General features: G+C 47.0%; 2 protein-coding genes across 7 annotated transcripts in view; one reads left to right on the top strand and one right to left on the bottom strand.

Moving 5' to 3' along the window:
- UBAP2 (ubiquitin associated protein 2) overlaps positions 1-9,367 on the top strand; it is a 123,103-nt gene extending 113,736 nt beyond the window's left edge. For 5 of the 6 annotated variants that reach the window (XM_090274290.1, XM_090274288.1, XM_090274287.1 and 2 more), the window contains 10 exons: positions 3,055-3,238; positions 4,042-4,133; positions 4,435-4,482; positions 6,777-6,855; positions 7,073-7,278; positions 7,551-7,650; positions 7,735-7,842; positions 7,995-8,062; positions 8,146-8,337; positions 8,425-9,367. In XM_090274290.1, the coding sequence (XP_090130416.1) occupies positions 3,055-3,238; positions 4,042-4,133; positions 4,435-4,482; positions 6,777-6,855; positions 7,073-7,278; positions 7,551-7,650; positions 7,735-7,842; positions 7,995-8,062; positions 8,146-8,337; positions 8,425-8,520 (1,173 nt within the window). In that variant the 3' untranslated portion in view covers positions 8,521-9,367. The remainder of the gene's footprint in view (positions 1-3,054; positions 3,239-4,041; positions 4,134-4,434; positions 4,483-6,776; positions 6,856-7,072; positions 7,279-7,550; positions 7,651-7,734; positions 7,843-7,994; positions 8,063-8,145; positions 8,338-8,424) is intronic. The other variant, XM_090274285.1, reaches the window with a different exon arrangement.
- Positions 9,368-13,023: 3,656 nt separating this feature from the next.
- The window catches only part of UBE2R2 (ubiquitin conjugating enzyme E2 R2), a 77,321-nt gene continuing 73,105 nt past the window's right edge, over positions 13,024-17,239 (bottom strand). Inside the window, exons 4-5 of the mRNA XM_090274292.1 lie at positions 15,962-16,096; positions 13,024-14,020 (exon numbers count right to left, since the gene is read on the bottom strand). Coding sequence (XP_090130418.1) covers positions 13,804-14,020; positions 15,962-16,096 — 352 coding nt within the window. The 3' untranslated portion in view covers positions 13,024-13,803. The remainder of the gene's footprint in view (positions 14,021-15,961; positions 16,097-17,239) is intronic.

The following is a 17,239-nucleotide window of genomic DNA, read 5'->3' as shown; positions in this document are numbered from 1 at the left end:
AGTAGTCCTAGATGATGGTGTTGAAGTGTGGCCTCTCGAGGTTTGAAATTGGGTGGTTGCAGTGGCTGGGGTCTGTCTAGATTGGGGCGGGTTGAAGCATGAATGGTTGTGAAATAATGAGGAGGCAGGGTAGTGGGAAGATACTTAACTAAATGCTAGGAGAAACTTGAGCATAAAGGTGGATCGAAAGAAAGGTACCTGAAAGAAGGACAAAATGTCTCTCTCCAAGTTTGGAGTGGAAGAGTCCCCAAGCAGGGAGGGAAGCTTTGAGTACAGATGAATGGAGGTGTCAGGAAATTGGAGAAATTTGTTTCCTCTGAAGAAGAATCTAGTCATTTGTTGCAGAATGAGGGGATGGAAAAGGGTCATTTCTATCCTTCCATCACGATCTGGCTAACATTGAGGCTTTCAAACTCTAGTTTTCCAAATGATATTAGGAGGGATATTTTGTCGTAAAGCACACAGAGCACCATCTTCATGCCAGAGCACAAGGTGGATACCTCTGCACACCTGCCTGTGCCCCAAGTTGGGTCAGTGGGAGTGGGAGCTGCCTGTTCCCCAGGCACTGGTGCATTGGAGCCCAGTGCTCTCCTCCGCATGGGTTAGCAGCACTCTGGGTCTTGGCAAGAAACTCCAGATTATACAGTCCAAATGGCCATGGCCAGAATTGCCTTATCCAGTGGGTCCAACACTTTGTTAATGTCACAGGATTGCCACATTGCTAACGTAGTTTAAGAGTCATTAATGAAAGGAGTAAGAAGGTGTACATATACTGAAACGGTTTTCTGTCATCTGCTTGATTCTACCGCTTTCTCCTCTTGATGCTCTAGAGTTCTTTTTAACTTATAAAATAGTAAATGCATATGCACATTTTTCTTTGCCCTTTTTCTATAACAGAAGTGGCAGTTGCATACATAGTCCTTTTCAACATTTTCCTTAACTTAGTATATCTTTGAGATGTTCCTATGTTGAAACACGGAGTTCTTTGTTCTTTTTTCCATAGCTCTCCTGCGTTACAGTACTTAATCAGTCCTCCACTGGTATTGCAATGTTCATTTGATAACCTTCTACCTATGGTGTTTCATTATGCACCAACATCTAGAGGGTAAATTCTAGTGTGGAATTGCTAGGCATTTTTCATTTTATACAGATTGCCAAATTGTTCTGCATAGTGATTTTTAACCTGTTTACCTTCCACTAGCAAAGAATGAAATGACCTGTTTCCCTACCGCCTCCTGAAATGGTATTGAATATTTTTGATTTTCCATTGTGTTAATAGAAAAATTACCTGACAGCATAATTTCTAATTAAATGAGTTTGACTATCTTTTTTACATATTGGGAAGTATTATAAGTATTATTTTTCCTTTTGTGAGCTATTTATGTTGTTCAGTTTTTGGTCAGGTTCTTGGTGTCTGTAGCACTCTGCTTTCGGGAGACTAGCAAGTAGGCCTTTGTGATAGGAGGTACAGATATTTTCCCTACATTTGTCATTTTTATAAATAGTTTTGTTTTTTATATAGTCAGATATATCAGTTCCTCTGTCACTGTAAGGTCACGGAGGAAGTCATGTCTTTTCCAGGCCGTCATGTCCTTGTGGAAGGTTTGGTGCAGCTTTGCTTTCTGGGCCCATTCTGAGGAGCTGACTGCACAGCCCCACTGGATGCACTGAGCCAGCCCTGTAAATGGAATGGAGGCCTGTTACTGCACCAGTTTGTTGCCCTCACGGGTCTGGGAGGTGAGGGGCAGAGATAAAAGCCCTGTGAGGGTTAGCTCGATGTAGGAGAGGTTTGCTGGATGCCTCCTGAGTTCCTTTCAGCAAACCAGGACCTGGTTCTCTAGAAAGCTGCTTCTGGAGGTAAGCCTGGCCCCCTGCAGAGGAGCATGGAGCATTCTGGCTGGTGCAGACCTGCAAAGCCTTCATCCTGTTCCTTGGGTTCTCCTCACCTGGGTTCTGTCTACCTAGGCTGAAGGAGCAGGAATCCTGGGGAGTCCCAGGAGACTGTAACTTTACCTGTCTTTACCTTGCAGAACCAATTTGGATGTTAGAGCCCTGAGGCTACGGGCTGGGCAGCCTGTGTGGCTGAGACCTACAGAGCTATCTGCTGGAGGGGGAGCAGAGCACACAGTGGCCCCTTTCTCCTGGGGCTTTCTGTTCTTTGACTCCTCCTTCAAGAGTTTCCAGGATTCTTTGTTCTGCACACATTCGGGGTTAGAGGCTTGTCTCAGTCATTTTTTTTTTTTTTGTTTTTTTTTTTTTGTTTGTTTGTTTTTCAATTACAGTTGTCCCCTTTTCCCCTAATTTCTCTCCCTTGTCTCAGTCTTATAAAGCCTTCCCCTTCCTCTTTGGGCCTTGCTTTGCCCAACCAGGTGCATCTCTTCCCCGTTATCAGCTGAAGCTGAGCAGCTAGGCAGGATTCCTGGAACTCAGACTCTTCAGAGCTTTCTTCTGGGTTCCACCCTTCCTTTCTAGGTGGATCTTGTTGAGTAGACATCAGGGCAGGTCATGCCCTTCTAGGTAGGTCCTGGTGGCCTGCAAAGTGTCATCACGTTCTGGAGCAAAGGCCTCTCTTTCTCAGCCACCTGTGACTTCCAGATCAGAGTAGCTAAGAAGCCTAATGGAAGGACATCCCCAGAAGGCTCTGACTTGGGCCTGGCTGCCTGTGGCCTCTTCTTCATCTCTTCTGAGACTACTTGTTTTCTGTGAGGTGGGTTCTCACCTCATATTCAGATGGTCTGTGTTCATTTAAGATTTACTTGGGGTTTCCGAGCCTTGTGGCATATACCAGAGCATGAGCAACTGTAAGGATTTTTAGGACAGTTTTGGTCATAAAGCTCCGTTTTGATAGTCTTGATACTTAAAAGTTGTGTTCTGATGACCTAACCTAGCTGCAGTATGAGGGGCCATGGGGGCTAATGTGTGGTCATGTGAGCAATGAACACAGAGCCCCTCAGGTCAGAACCTCAGCACCGCAGGCCCAAATGCCAGGCCAGGTTCTCTTGCCTCCCATACTTTCCCCCAGATCCACATGACTTGGATTTTTTATTTTGCCAGCACGCTAGTGTGGAGAGCACTCCTTCCCTCCAGTCCTCAGCTACCTTCTCAACAGCAGCAACCTCCGCATCGAGTGCCACATCCTCAGGACTCGGCAGCGTGAACACGGGGACCAGCCTCTGCCTGGGTGGGACCACTGTGAGTGCCCCCAGCAGTAACAGAGCCACGCCCTTGGTGACCTCAGGTGTGTGCCCCAGCGGCCTTTCCCAACTATCCCCAGCCCCTCCCAGATGCACACTAGGTCCCAGGGGGGATGCCCAGAGGTTGACAGGATATGGTGGGCAGCCATGCACCTCTGAGGATCATAGTTTCCCTCAGCCCTTCCATAGGTCACTTGTCCTCTCTGTTCCACTGATGTCTTGAGGCCCAGTCCTTCCACCGCTGATGTGGGTGGGGATGGGTGAAATTGGTCTTTCTGGATGGGCTCCCCTGGGCAGGATTCCTGGCAGCCTTTGTGCTTCTAGCTTCTTAGTCTTTTCTGTTCTCGTTCATCCCTGGAGCTGCAATGACATGGTGACATAGAGGGTCCAGAGACCAGCTATCTTTGGGTCCTGGTTATTTTATGTGACTGATTGCCTGTCAGGCACAGCTGGGCAGTCTGTGTGGGCCAAGCAAACTGTAATTTGGTAGAAACTGCTAAAACCCACTTTTGACACACCTTGTCCCTCCTGGCAATGCCCAGCCTTCTGTTCTGAGGAGGTGTATTGTTCTTTCTCTTCAGGTTTGTCCAGTGCAGTGTGACCTTCAGGGGGCGGGGCAGTGTTTCTGTCCCAGGATGGCAACAGCCTGAGGGCAGGACACGTGCTTTCTGTCTCTTCACTTCCTAGCACAGACCTCTGTATCTCTCGGCCATTGCCTTTCCTTCTTGGCTATGGCCCCACTTAGGGCTGGAATAGGACAGTGAGTTCAACACCCCCAGCCCCATAGTAGCTGAGGAATCTTACTCTCTGTGCTAGGCACTTCACTTCTTTTGACTTGCTTTATTAGGCAAAGCACCCCCCAACTTGCCTCAGGGGGTGCCTCCCCTGCTGCACAACCAGTACCTCGTGGGCCCTGGAGGACTGCTTCCTGCCTACCCGGTAAGTGCATGGTGGGCTTCCTGGCCCTGTCAGCTTCCCCCACCCTCAGAGCCTGGCACCTGGCAGGACCTGGTGAAGGAAGCTGTGGGTTGCTGCTACTCCTTCCCTAAGTCCTTCCATTTCTGCCAGTTGGACCCCTAGTATTTCTCCCTGTCATGGCAGGGTGTCTTCTCAAAGCACCTTATCCAGATCCCCTTCCTGAGTGTGCCCTATCCTCCCATCTTGTTTGGGCCCCCCACATTGGCCTGAGCTTCCTAGGAGTCATGTGTGGTTGCTAACACCCTTTTTGGTCCTCACACAGATCTATGGCTACGATGAGCTCCAGATGCTGCAGTCACGACTGCCAGTGGTGAGTGGGGTATGGCAGTGGGGGTGGGAGGGCTTGAGGTTCTATTACAGGTTCTTCCTCCCCTTGCCTTGATTGCTACCCTGCCTGGCCCTCAGGCTAAGGCTGAAGAAGCTGCTTCCTTTTGTTAGTTAGTTGTGCCTGGTGCAGCTGCAGCTGGGGCATCTGAGTGTCTTGTGCTCATCCCTGGGAACTTAAAAGACCACTAGGATCTGGAGCCCCAGTAGGCAGTACCTGTACTACATGTGGGTCATTCTTTTCTCTTGCCTCCTTCCCCTTCAAGAAAAAAGGAGGAGGCAGTCCATATGACACAGACTGGAGTTGTTTGCCTACCCCTAGGGTTTTTATAGTCTTCCTTCACAGAGCCCTTCAGTGTCTTTGGCTTCAGAAGTGGGCATTGGTAAAGCTTGTGATGGCACCTGCTCTTCTGTCCCCAGCTGACAAAACTTTAAGGGCCTTTCTGGGTCTGGCCTGCCATCACTGTTTGCAAGAATTCTGGCCCCAGGATCTCCCTGGTTGCTGCAGCCTCATTCTGAGGCCAGGGCTGCCTCTTTATTCTGATCCTTGCTTCAAGGATAAGGCACTGGACCTTCCCTGGGATGGCCAGGTGCACAGGGCTGCAGTGGAAGGGCCTGTGGAAGAGAGGCACGCTCCCTGCTCTGACAGCCCAGGACCTCTGTCTGTCACATTGTTAGGAAGTAAAAAGCTGTTTGGATACTGGTGTCTTCTCTGCTGGATGTGGTCCTTTCCATTCCCCAGGGAAGCTGTTTCCTCCCCAGTGAAATGTCCTTCCTCAGACTCCTCCCCATTTGTAATGCTCTCCACTCCCCACCCCCACCACCCCCAACCTGGCCACAGAGTGCTCAGGGAACTTCAGGTTCACCTTCACCTCCCATTCCCAGTGGCTGAAGCTCTTGTCTCACAGAACTCCTCTCCGTCTGTTGAAGTACTTCCAGAGGCAGAGGCTGGGAGTTGGGCCACTTTGCCCTCATGTGCAAACCGGCAGCCCGTTACACTGCTGCCCAAGGGCCTGCTTGACTCTCTAGCTGTTTGTTGCCCACATCCCCAGTGAAAGGATGTTGAAAGCATGATTGCAGATTTCTAGGGTCTCTGGGGATGCCTGAGCCATAGGACTCTGGGGAAGCTGAAGTGGCCCTGGTTTCCTTGCGCACAACCATCTGGCCCAAGAGCCCCCCAGGGCATTAGGGATGGGATGCAAAAGGTGGCTCTGAGTGAGTGCATGTGGATCCTACTCCGATGCCTAGGAGTGGCTCATTTGAATCCCAGCGCTGGGAGTCATCTGCCTTGTATTCCTTTTACCATTTTGTGCCTTAGAAGAAATCACCTGAGTCTATCTTTTGAGATACAGTGCTCTCTCATTTTCCCCTTTGGTCACTCCTTGGCCTCCGGCACGTTTTTGTTCCCACCTTTGGGTTTTCTTTTCGTCTATGAAAGAGCTCCCCCTCCCAGGCTTTCTCTAGGCCCAGTTGTTCCTACTAGCTCTGTGTTTTCCTAGTCCTGCCTCCTCCTGGCATCCTGGGCTGCGGGTGCTGCAAGTTTTCTGGAAGATGAGGCTGAAGGAAGGTGTATGTGTCATGCTCAGCCAGGATGGCCCGTCTGGTTTTGACCAAGCACTGTTGGCCACAAGGAAAGCTCAAAGGCCAGGGTGTGGGATATTTGGGACTATAAAGTCCTGGGTAGTAAGGATCTGGGCAGGCCTCCCCTTTCCCACAGAGCTCTACTGTTTTGCCCTCTTGGCATCCATGTTTCCCCTGGCTCCTGGGGGGTGTCAGTGTTGCCAGGGCAGAGTGGGTGATGAGAGACAAGCTCAGCACCTTACCTGGGAACCTGCTTGTACTTGTGCCTGCCTGGCATTGCTGCCCTGACCCGTTAAACCCTTTAGGCACTTCCCCTCCTGCTGACTCCTTCCTGGTTTCTGCTGTCAACTTTCATGGCTGCTTTTTAGAATCTCTCACATAGGAAATGCCGGCAGAGTTGGTTCTGCCTGTGGCATTCACCAGCATAAAATGGATGTGTTCGATTGGGCCTCCCATGGCTCTGCCTGTGGAAGGCTGATGGTTCGTCAATGTGTCTGCATGCTGTGTGCTTTGTGACTGCCACATTGTACAACTCCAACAAGCACCATTTACTTTGTGAATGTGCACTTGATGTCCCTGCGGCCTAGTATTTCCCAGGAGTTGGGCATCACATGGAGTGCCTGTGCTGCCTGCCAGGCCTGCTCTCCAGGGAGTGGGGCAAGGCTGTTCTGCTTATGGAGCCTCCCTGGTCTTTCCTAGGATTACTATGGAATTCCCTTTGCTACGCCCACAGCCCTTGCCAGCCGAGATGGGAGCCTCACTAATAACCCATATTCAGGTTAGTCTTAGTTCAGGAGATGGGGTTGGGTGGGGATGTGCATCAGACTGGCCTGTAGCAAATCCCAGGCGTCTGGAAACAGAAGGGCTGAGAGGCCTGCTAGCTTCCCGATATTGAGCTGGCAGCCAGACCATTTCCAGTTAGCAGGAGGCAGCCTGGCCTTTTTACCTGATTGTATAAGGGCAGTGACTAGAATCAAATGTTCCTCTTCTCCTAGGGGATGTCACAAAGTTTGGCCGAGGTGACTCTGCATCCCCTGCGCCCTCTACCACATTGGCTCAGGCACAGCAGAGCCAATCCCAGGCCCACCACACCCCACAACAGCCCTTTCTGAATCCTGCCTTGCCACCTGGCTACAGCTACACCGGCCTTCCCTACTACACAGGCGTGCCCAGTGCCTTCCAGTATGGGCCCGCCATGTTTGTGAGTATTTGTGGAGATTGAGATTCCAGCTGTGGGGAGCAGCAGAAGGAAGAGAGGGACATGACCCCACTTAGTCTCACCTGGCTTTCAGCAGTGTTTTAGGCTTGGGGCGAGGTTGCTTTTCTATGTGTTTTTAGATTCAGCACGTGTTGAATCACTCATGAACACAGGTCCCTTGAGATCATGCCACCTGCTGCCTTACACTAAGCGAGGGGTACCTGACCTGCACTCCTGCCCTGTTCCTCTGATACCTCTCCTGCTTGCCCCACCAGGTCCCTCCAGCCTCAGCCAAGCAGCATGGCGTGAACCTCAGCACCCCCACTGCCCCTTTCCAGCAGGCCAGTGGTTATGGCCAGCACAGCTACAGCACAGGTGAGGGGTGCTCCCAGCACGGAGAGACATGGGTAGGACAGGCTTGCCTAGCTCACACGTGCCTCTTATACCCTGCTATGCTAGGTTATGATGACCTGACCCAGGGGACAGCAGCGGGAGACTACACCAAGGGTGGCTATGGTGGATCATCGCAGGCACAAAACAAGTCTGCAGGTTCTGGGCCTGGCAAAGGTAGCGTCTGCCCCTCCTTTCCAGGATTGAGGCCCAGAGTAGTTATCTCCTCCCTGACTCCTTCTCAGGCAAGGCTACCCCAGATTGCCCCTGGAGGTGGAGTGGCTGGAGCTGGGACCAACTAATGTGGGAACAACTGCTTTTCCTCCTAGGAGTGTCTGTGTCTTCAAGCACCACTGGCCTACCTGATATGACTGGTTCTGTCTACAAGACGACTCAGGTGAGGGAGGAACCAGGTGGGTGTATAGGTTGGTGGGAGGTGCAACCCAGGCTGGTCCTCACCATTGTCTCTTTGCCCTACAGACTTTTGACAAGCAGGGATTTCATGCAGGGACCCCTCCACCATTCAGCCTGCCCTCAGCCTTGGGTTCCACTGGGCCCCTGGCCCCTGGCGCAGCTCCTGGTTATGCGCCCCCACCATTCTTGCACATCCTACCTGCCCACCAGCAGCCTCACTCACAGCTGTTACACCACCACCTTCCGCAGGATGCCCAGGTGAGCCCAGCGAGGGAGGCAGCTGCCCTGCCCTGGGTTCAGGGTTCTGCTCCAACCTTGACAGCCTTTTCTCCTCCTCCTCCTCAGGGTGGCTCAGGTCAGCGCGGCCAGCCCAGCTCCCTGCAGTCCAAGTCGCAAGCCTCCAAACCTGCCTACGGCAACTCTCCATACTGGACAAACTGAACCCTGAAGAGAGAGGTGGGCTGGGGTGGGGCTTACCCTGGGCAGGAGAGAACACATGGAGCCCACTTCCTGGAGCCCGGCACCCTTTCCTAGAATTTCTGAGACGTGTAACTGTGTCAGCCGAGCCTCTGTGGGGAGCCTGCCTCCCAGACTCGCTATTGTATGTAATGTATTTATGTATGTATTTGTAAATGTGACAGAAGTCTTGGGGGGAGCGTGGGGGGGGGTACAGCTGCTACTCTCCACTCAAGCCCCCTTTCACTGTAGCAAAATAAGCCCCACCCCCTTCTGCCTTCAAGCCTTCCACATAGACCCCTTGCTAAGAGGTTGCTAGGGGCAGTTCTGGAAGGGCTATAGTTTAAAGCAGTTGGGTAATGGGTCAGGTACCAATGAAGAATCACGACTCATCTCACACCCTTGTAAACCATTATTTGAGTTTTCTTCCCAGTGTGATTACTTTATCCCTGTTTTTGAGAACCTGGTCCTTTTGTCATCTGTCATGTTGCCTTCCTGCCAAATCTTGATCTGGGAATAGCAGACATATCGCTCCTGCTCAACATCAAAGTGGCACCTGTTTTGTCTTCATATAGAGCAAGGGCATCTGTTTCTGGCCTGGTCTTGTCCCCAGAGACTTGCCTTCCTCTGGCTGACCGTTTTAATAATCTGAATTTGTGCTCAGAGTTGTTGAGCCAGTCAGCTCCCCTTTTAAAAAAAATTAGATATGCTCCATGAGAGCATGTCTCTCTACAAAGGCTCCTCTATTCCAGTTGTCTTGAACCAGGTGGGCGACTGCTTCAGGGGTTTTCTCTTTTGCCCAAAGTCCACCTAATAAAGTTCTGAGAGCATGCACAGTCTCTGTGTGGTGTGACTAAAGAATAGCTCAGGACAGAGGCCATCTTCATTATGGTTCCAGGGACTCTTGGACGTCACAGGGCTAAAGAAGAGCTCATGGGGTCACAGCATTCCTGACAACAGGTTGTGAGGGCTTAAATTGGTATTCCTCTCTTTGCTGGGTCTTCTCTTGCCTTGGCCCCAAACAGTCAGCATCCAGGGAGTGGAAAGGTAAATGATATGGCTGAAAGGACAACAAATGCTGACAGGGCACAGGAAGTGTTTACTGAAGTTAACTTTGCTTTTCTTGCAGCTCTATAACAAACTTACAGGACCCATCAGCAAGAATACTAGGGCAGGGTAATTTCTTTTCCAAAGACAAAGGTAATGATTGCAAACATGGTTCTAGACCTGTGAGAGAATAAGTTTGGACAGCCAAACCTTTCCTTTTTAACGACCAAATGCAATCTTGATTGACAGTCAAGGCTGTGGTGGAACAGGTGACTAGGGAGTCAGGGTGGTGAATGAATTAGGTAAGTGGGTCCTGGGCTAAATACCTGCTCCAGAATATCTCACGAAACCATTCACCTGGGATCAGGATTCTGACTTCCCCTAAGCTAGCCCAGTCCTCCCTCTTACTTCCAGGCCACTAGGCAGAGAGGAGTAAGGGCCATAAAAGACTCCTGTGTGTCTGGCAGGAGGCAGGTTTCCCCACTTGTCTGAGACACAACTGTGCTGCAACCTAGCTGGCAGCTCAGGCTCAGAGGTATTGCCTGAGGTGTTACGGCCTCTCATAATCACTCCTTTACGCAGACTAAATCACCAAACACTTAAAGTGAGTATTGCTGCAAGTATTGGTTGAGTCAATGTGTCAAAACCAGCCCAGGGTCGCTCTTTACCTTTTCTACTTTCGCCTCTAAAATCAATGGACACACATACTGCTGTGAATCCAGTTTGGGATCCTGGCTTTTTTTAAAAACGTAAGTGTCCACAATGGGAACTTTTATTAAACCGATCTGCTTGAAGATAAGTGACAATGAAAACAAATGCCCTTCTAAGGAGGGCAGTGGAGCACCCCTCCATACCTTCCACTGACCTACTTGTGCTGGCAGATTGCGCCCTATTTCAGAATTAAGGTTAACAAATGGCTGTGTCTTTAATAACCTTTCTTAAAGCTGGGAAAGGATTGGGAATATTCTGCAAGGAGAGCTGAACCGAATATCATAAAAGGCAGGTCAGCCTGAGTTGGTTTTTGTTTTGTTTATCAGCTGAGTCCTGGGCATAATTTGCAAGGGAACATAGGAAATACTGAGACCACCTTTTAGTTTTAACAAAAGGAAAAATAAAAAGGTCATCATGGGGAAGTAGCAATACAGGTATATTTTATTTCACATTTTATTAGTAGACAGATGGGCAGAAAAAGACAAAATAAACCACTAAAGGGGAAGTTCAACACAAAATGCATCAGATAATCTTTTCTCATAAGTTAAAACTGAAGAAAAACATCTACAATTTCAGCTAAGAAAACTATTAAAGTCAGGTGTGACCTGCTGGTTTCAGAATAGTTGAAAATTGCATCTGAATCTTTTTGTAAATGTAAACCTTTTTTAAAAAATCAGGATGGGAGGGGTGGAGAATTTCTCAGTAGAGAACTACACATTTTCCCCTTCAATCTCTTGCTATAAATGTCCCAAAAATAAGGAAATAGCAAATAAAGAAGCAAATAATTATCAGGGAAGAGGAAGGAAGGTACTAAAAAGTCTGGCTAATAGAAAAGAACTCCGGAATGATATGAAATAGAAAGGGGAAGACTTTGAGAAGCAACAACGGAATCATGATATACTTCTTCCACCCAGCCTCAAAAAACAGACCTGAAGAGCACCCAGAGAGGCCTCCATTAGAATCAAAATAAGTCTAAAAATGCAGGACTTTGAGCTTGTTCTACCAAATCAGCACAAGGTTCTAGCCTGAGATCTCCACTCCTAAGAAAAAGTTACAAGCTCAAGTTTTCTTTTGCCACAGGATGTGTGCTCAAGACAGAGCTCTGGAACCAGCATCTGGGTTTTACAAGTCCGTGTGAGCTATCAGAATGTCTACCTGCTAGCAAATCAACGTACCCCAGTCTTTTCTGATTATACTCTTATCAGAGGCAAACCCAGCCCTCAATAGTAACACCCCAAAGGGCTGAGAGGTATGACCTCCAACTGGCTCTCTGGCTCCCTGAGTCAACGTACAACAGGCCAACGGGGCCTAATGGGACAGGGCTGAGCAGCATAGCACCTCCCACGAACACCAAGGTGCCTGGCCTGCCCTGGGAAAGCAATGCTTTAGCAGTGAGGGAAAAGCTTAATTTTAGGGCTCTGATAGAGTAAGACCAAGCTACCAGCTGTAAACGTGTGTGTCTGGGGGTGGTGGGTAAGGGGTAGTCAGTATTATGAGAGACTTTGGGCTCCAGAAGGTTTGCTGGTTATTTGGAAGCATTACTTAAGAAGTGTGGGAAGTCCCCACATCCTTCTTATGAGAGTCTGCAGTCAGTGTTTTGTCACAAAGAACTGCTGTTTTCTGAATCTGACTGGAGTCACTAAATTTCAGGGGTGCGAGTAGCCTTGGCCCCATGGGCACTGGACAGATTCTAGGATCAGGCTCAATACTGTCCCATTTGAACCTCAGCATGTTAAATGTTCTCATTTAATATTAGACCAAACACCAGAGGCCAGAGAGAGTTGCTGGGAATTAGCAAACGTTTGGAGAGTTTGAAGCGCGAATGAAAACCCTGAGATCAGAAAGGAAGGAGGAGCTAAGGAAGTCTGTCCTAGGATCCATCCTGCCCTGTCCTTCATCAACCCTTTTGTTCTTTCTGAGCTAAAGGTCTGAAGAAAAGGAGTTGACACTAGTGCACAGGGATCTGCAGGAGGATTAGTCTCTCCTGTATTTTCATTCCAAAACCTGTGATTTTACATTATAACGATTTTCCCCACTGAAAGAACATGCCCTTATATGAATTGGCCCACTCCCATAAGAAACAAAAATCACCACCAAGTTCTTAAGTCCCTGCTTGGTGAAGGCTGGTGGATCTCAGAATTGATTGAATAACACATGATTGAGACGGGAAAATCAAAGCTGCAACAATTGCACAGCCGGAAGCTCTAGCATCACCCAGACACTGTCTGCAGCCAACTCCCTTGGCCCTGCCAGAAGAGTCAAAAGAAGCCCAGGGTAAGCTCCATGCACAACTTCTGCTTGCACGCCACAGCCAGATTACATTGAAAGGAGAGCCAAGTCCAGGTCATATCCAATGAGGAACGGTAACCAGTCACCCATGTCTCACATATATCCAGTTATCACTAGCTCGATGAAAACCAAAATCTTAACACATGCACCTAGTATTAACAGTAATAAAACTGGCTACTTAAAAAAAATCCTCATGGTGAGTGTATCTTTGAGGGAAAGGCCTTGTTAAATATATAAAATGATGTTTTCTCTCCCAACAGTGGTCACCAGTAGTTTTGACTTTCTCCCCAGCAGCATCAACCAAAATTGGCATAGTGATTTTTAACTCTTTGTTGCCATCACTGAAACTCTACACACTAATCCCCACTCTCCCCCCACTCCCTGGGGGTGGGGATGGAGGAAGAACTCTGCCTTTAAAATAAATAGCAATCAAGTGCTCAGTTCTATGTAAAGTATGAATATTTATTTCAGGCTTTAGATCCCAATTGATTTCAAAATCCAAAATCTGATTTCTTTTCCTCAGAATAGCTGAGGCCTCTGTGTTAGGGTGATTTCCTGGAAGCTGACGGGGCTCTGTGCCCTTAGGAACACATTTCATCAGTCTTAGCACAGAGTCCCTGATGCCCACTGTACCCTAGAGTTGAGAGCGAGAAAGAAACAAATTCACCACCATGGGGCTGAACAAATGCACATACACTAATGTAAATGGAGCAGCCAAACCTTGGCGATTTTTTCTGAAGTTTGTTTTGTAGAATTTTTACGTGGTTTTCCCCCCCATTTTCTTTCGATACCCAGCATATGCAGCACTTGTGAACTCCCACTGGGCTCCCAGCTTTAATCACATTAAACGTCTTGATGAAAGACTATTTAATTCTTCAAGAATCTAAAAACAGACCAAACGTGTCTTGCTGTGGACACTTTGTAGAGACGAAGTGAGGCAGGGGTTTGGGTTTAAAGAGAGAGAGAAAGAAGAAAAAAAAGAATACAGTGATGGAAGGGTAAAGAATGCAAGAATTCAGACATTCTGTGGAGGATTACCTTCTCTCCATTAAGAGGTCCATAAAAAGGAGCAAACTGAGATCCATAGGGAAGTCAGCAGGAGCCGTTTTCCCCACCCCCCGTGTTAGGTTTTTGCTGAGGGGCCACTGCTAGGTCCCCACTTGCTCCCCTCCCTTTGGCCTGAGACGGCAGGGCAGTACAGGGGCTTCTTGAAGGAGCACGTCACGACTCCTCATTCCCAGAATCATCATCATCATAACAGTCGGCATCTTCCTCCTCTTCATCTTCGTCATCAATGTCGTCGTCGTACAAGTCATAAAGCAAATCTGAGCTGTTGTCATTGGAAGGCACTTTAGTTTTGATGCAGTACTCCGCCAGGGTCGTGGGGACTTTCACTCCATCCTTCTCCGCTTCGGCTTTAGTAGCTGAAACCTGTTTCCTGAACGGAGAAGGACAGTTTATGTAAGTCTCTGTTTTGAAGGTGGATTTAAAATTGGTGTTTCTAACTAATCAAGATTCCTCATGACTCAGGTTTCTAAACTTAATACCTGCTTGAGAACATCTGACAGCCTCTACTACACCAAAGGCTGATATCAGCCTCTCAGGTGCCATTCTGAAGGACACTTTGTAATGACCTTTGGAAAAGCAGTGGATTTCAGGGTTTTTTTTTCCTCCTAATCACCTCACTTCAATGTCTAAGACCTGATTGAAGCCTCTCAATTTGCCATTACTTCCCAGCTCCGAACTGACATGCTGTGCTGTTACACACCCGTGTTTCAGCAAACAGGTTTTTCTGTCTCTGCAGGGGCTTTTTCCTTCCCCCTTTTACTGTAAAAATTCTTATGAGGCATTCTCTCTCCTAGGAACTCCATAGCATTATATATTCCTCTCCACTGTATCTTGTTTAAGCTTCACTAGTCACCTGTTTGCTAAGTAAAGTGTGAGCTCCCCAGGAAGAAAGACTGTACAGCTTAATGACTTAGCAGCAGAGTATCTGACACAAGGCTGGTACATAATAAATGATGAGAGAATTAACTGGGATAAAGAAACCCTTAAGTTAAATATGAAGAATACAAATACCTCGGGAATATTTAAGCATTCTTCACTTACTAAATCCTACCTTTCCATGAACATCAGGCTCCAGTCCTGTTTTATGAAGCATTCTCATCTTGAATCCTCAATCCATTCCAGCTCCTCTATAGGTCCTTACTATTTATACTAATTATCTTCAATACCAGTCACCTTGCCGGCTGATAACAAAACACAGGTGTCTAGATTCTATCCCTGTAATCTCATTAAATGACTACGATTGGGGGCGGGGGGGTACTAAAGGTGTTTCTTGGGCAGAAAACAACTGCTAATCTACATTATTCAGCTATCAGATGACATGAATTTCACTGCATGTTTTTTATTTGTCATTCTTGTCACTCAGATCTGAACTTAGAGAAGTTCACCTTAGAGAAGTCTTGTTCTGACAACCCAATTTAAAGCAGCCATCTCATCACCCCTTCATATTATCCTACTTACCACTACCTAGTTTGTTTTGTTTTTTAAATCTTCCTCATTTGTACCATGCTGACTAAATTTATAGAGAGGGACCCTATTGTATAAATTCTAGTGCTTACTAAACTATGCACATATTGTGCTGGAACTGTCCTTAGAACTCTATTTTAAGGGTATATAAAAATGCAAGTGTATTAAGAGGAGTGGAATTTATTGCATTTCAAGTACCAATTTTTGGGTACTGTTATGAAAGCCTTATGTCGTCCTACAAGGAAAGGATCAAGAGCCTAATATATCTTCTACTTTTATTTCCTTTTACACAGAAAAACTAAAGACCCCAAAAGTCAACTGATAAAAGGTCACACGGGGGTGGCAGAAACAGGAGTAGATTCCAGGTCTCCTGATTCTTATTCTGGGGTAATGCTGCTGCTGCTGCTGATACCCAGAAGATACTTGCTACTATGGTCAAAAAGGCCAATAAACAATACGGCTTTGTTAATAAACTTTTTTAAAACAAGTGCCTGGAATGTCTGGAATACCTTGGCTGCTTGCTACACTTAATGGACATGTTGAAAGTCCAGAACAATATAACCATCCCTAAAATGATTATGAGGGGAGTTTGCAAACTTGACTGGCTCAGAACCTAGAAGTTCTGGTTCCCAGGTAATCAGATCTACTGCAACATTATCTTGCAGTATGTGTTCTCTCAAAAGCCAAACTCATTAGGCTCAGGCACAAATCTCTTCCCAAACAATATAATTGAGAGAAATGGAAGACACAATGAAGTTCAATTTAAACCCCTGGCTCTAGGATATTAGAACCCAAGATTCTAAGTATAAAGACTTGAAGTTAGCAAACGGAAGACAAAGCACCTTACCTAATGATTTCAGCATATTCTTTGTCTTTTCCTTTACTGTCCCTCCATTTCCTGAACATAACTGAAGCATCCACATTGGCTGGGGAGAAGGTGTTGGGCTCATTAAGCAATGAGATTACACTTAACAGTATAGTCCTAGAAACAGGAAAAAAGGGTCAGCTACAAATACTCATTCACAGGATTCAAGTATTCTTTTAAGACAATATTTGACACCTTAGGGAAATGGAAATAAGAGTATCATAAAATTTTGTTTTCAGTACTCTCAGCAGGCTAGACCAACTAGAGAAAAAGCAGAGGAAGTATGTGAGTAGCATGAGACCATGTTGCTGGGCATAAAACTGTAGACGGCACTATCTCAACTGGCTCCATATTCCAATGTGAAAAAAAAAGTAGAGGTCTGGAAGATTTTCAAATAACAACTTAAAAATTACAAGTTAAGTGCAACAGGAAAAAGCAAAAACAGTATTTAGGGTATCCTTGCATGCAAGAATGTAAAAATGATGCTAGTCTCTACATCCAGTTCTGACCATGACTGCTTAGAAGATCTAAAAATCAGTATTACATATAAATGTATTTCTTCTCCATATTTTTTAAGTATTTTTAAAAATTTATTTTTAGAGAGGAGAAGGGAGAGAGAAAGGGGGAAAGAAACATCAATGTGTGGGTGCCTCTCAAACGGCCCCAACTGAGGACCTAGTTGTAACCCAGGCATGTGCCCTGACTGGGAATCAAACCGGCTACGCTTCGGTTCCCAGGCCAGTGCTCAATCCACTGAGCTATACCAGCCAGGGCATCTTTTCCATATTTTTAAGGGAAGAAAGAAAGAGTTATCAAACAGGAGAATTGGGGTGGGAGGGGAGACTAGTCTCTTAATAACAGCAATGTGTACTCAAAAATTTTTACTAAGACTGCCCTGGCCAGTGTGGCTTGGTTGGAGATTTGATTACCAGTCAGGGCACATACCTAGGTTGCAGGTTAGATCCCCAGTGGGGGTGTATATGGTAGGCAACCAATTGATGTTTCTTTCAAACCAATAAACTTTTTTTAATTAAAATTTTTTTACTAAGCACTTCCTAGGTACCACAAACACCAAGTAAGATGCTGGATATACAATAGTTAATGACTTGTGTGAGATATAAATGTAATTTTTATCCAGATATAAAAATGGGTAATAAAGTTTCAGTTAGATAAAATGACCAAAAGAGCACAACAGGCTTCAAATTATTCCCAGGATTTCCCCACCCCCCCGCCCCGCAAAAAGATAAGAGCATGTACATA

The sequence above is a fragment of the Furipterus horrens genome, unplaced genomic scaffold (assembly GCF_987537825.1).
Source record: "Furipterus horrens unplaced genomic scaffold, mFurHor1.1.pri manual_scaffold_4, whole genome shotgun sequence".
In the NCBI taxonomy this organism is placed as follows: Eukaryota; Metazoa; Chordata; class Mammalia; order Chiroptera; family Furipteridae; genus Furipterus; species Furipterus horrens.
The sequence above is the reverse complement of the archived record's forward strand: the minus strand, read 5'-3'. Positions and strand labels throughout refer to the sequence as shown.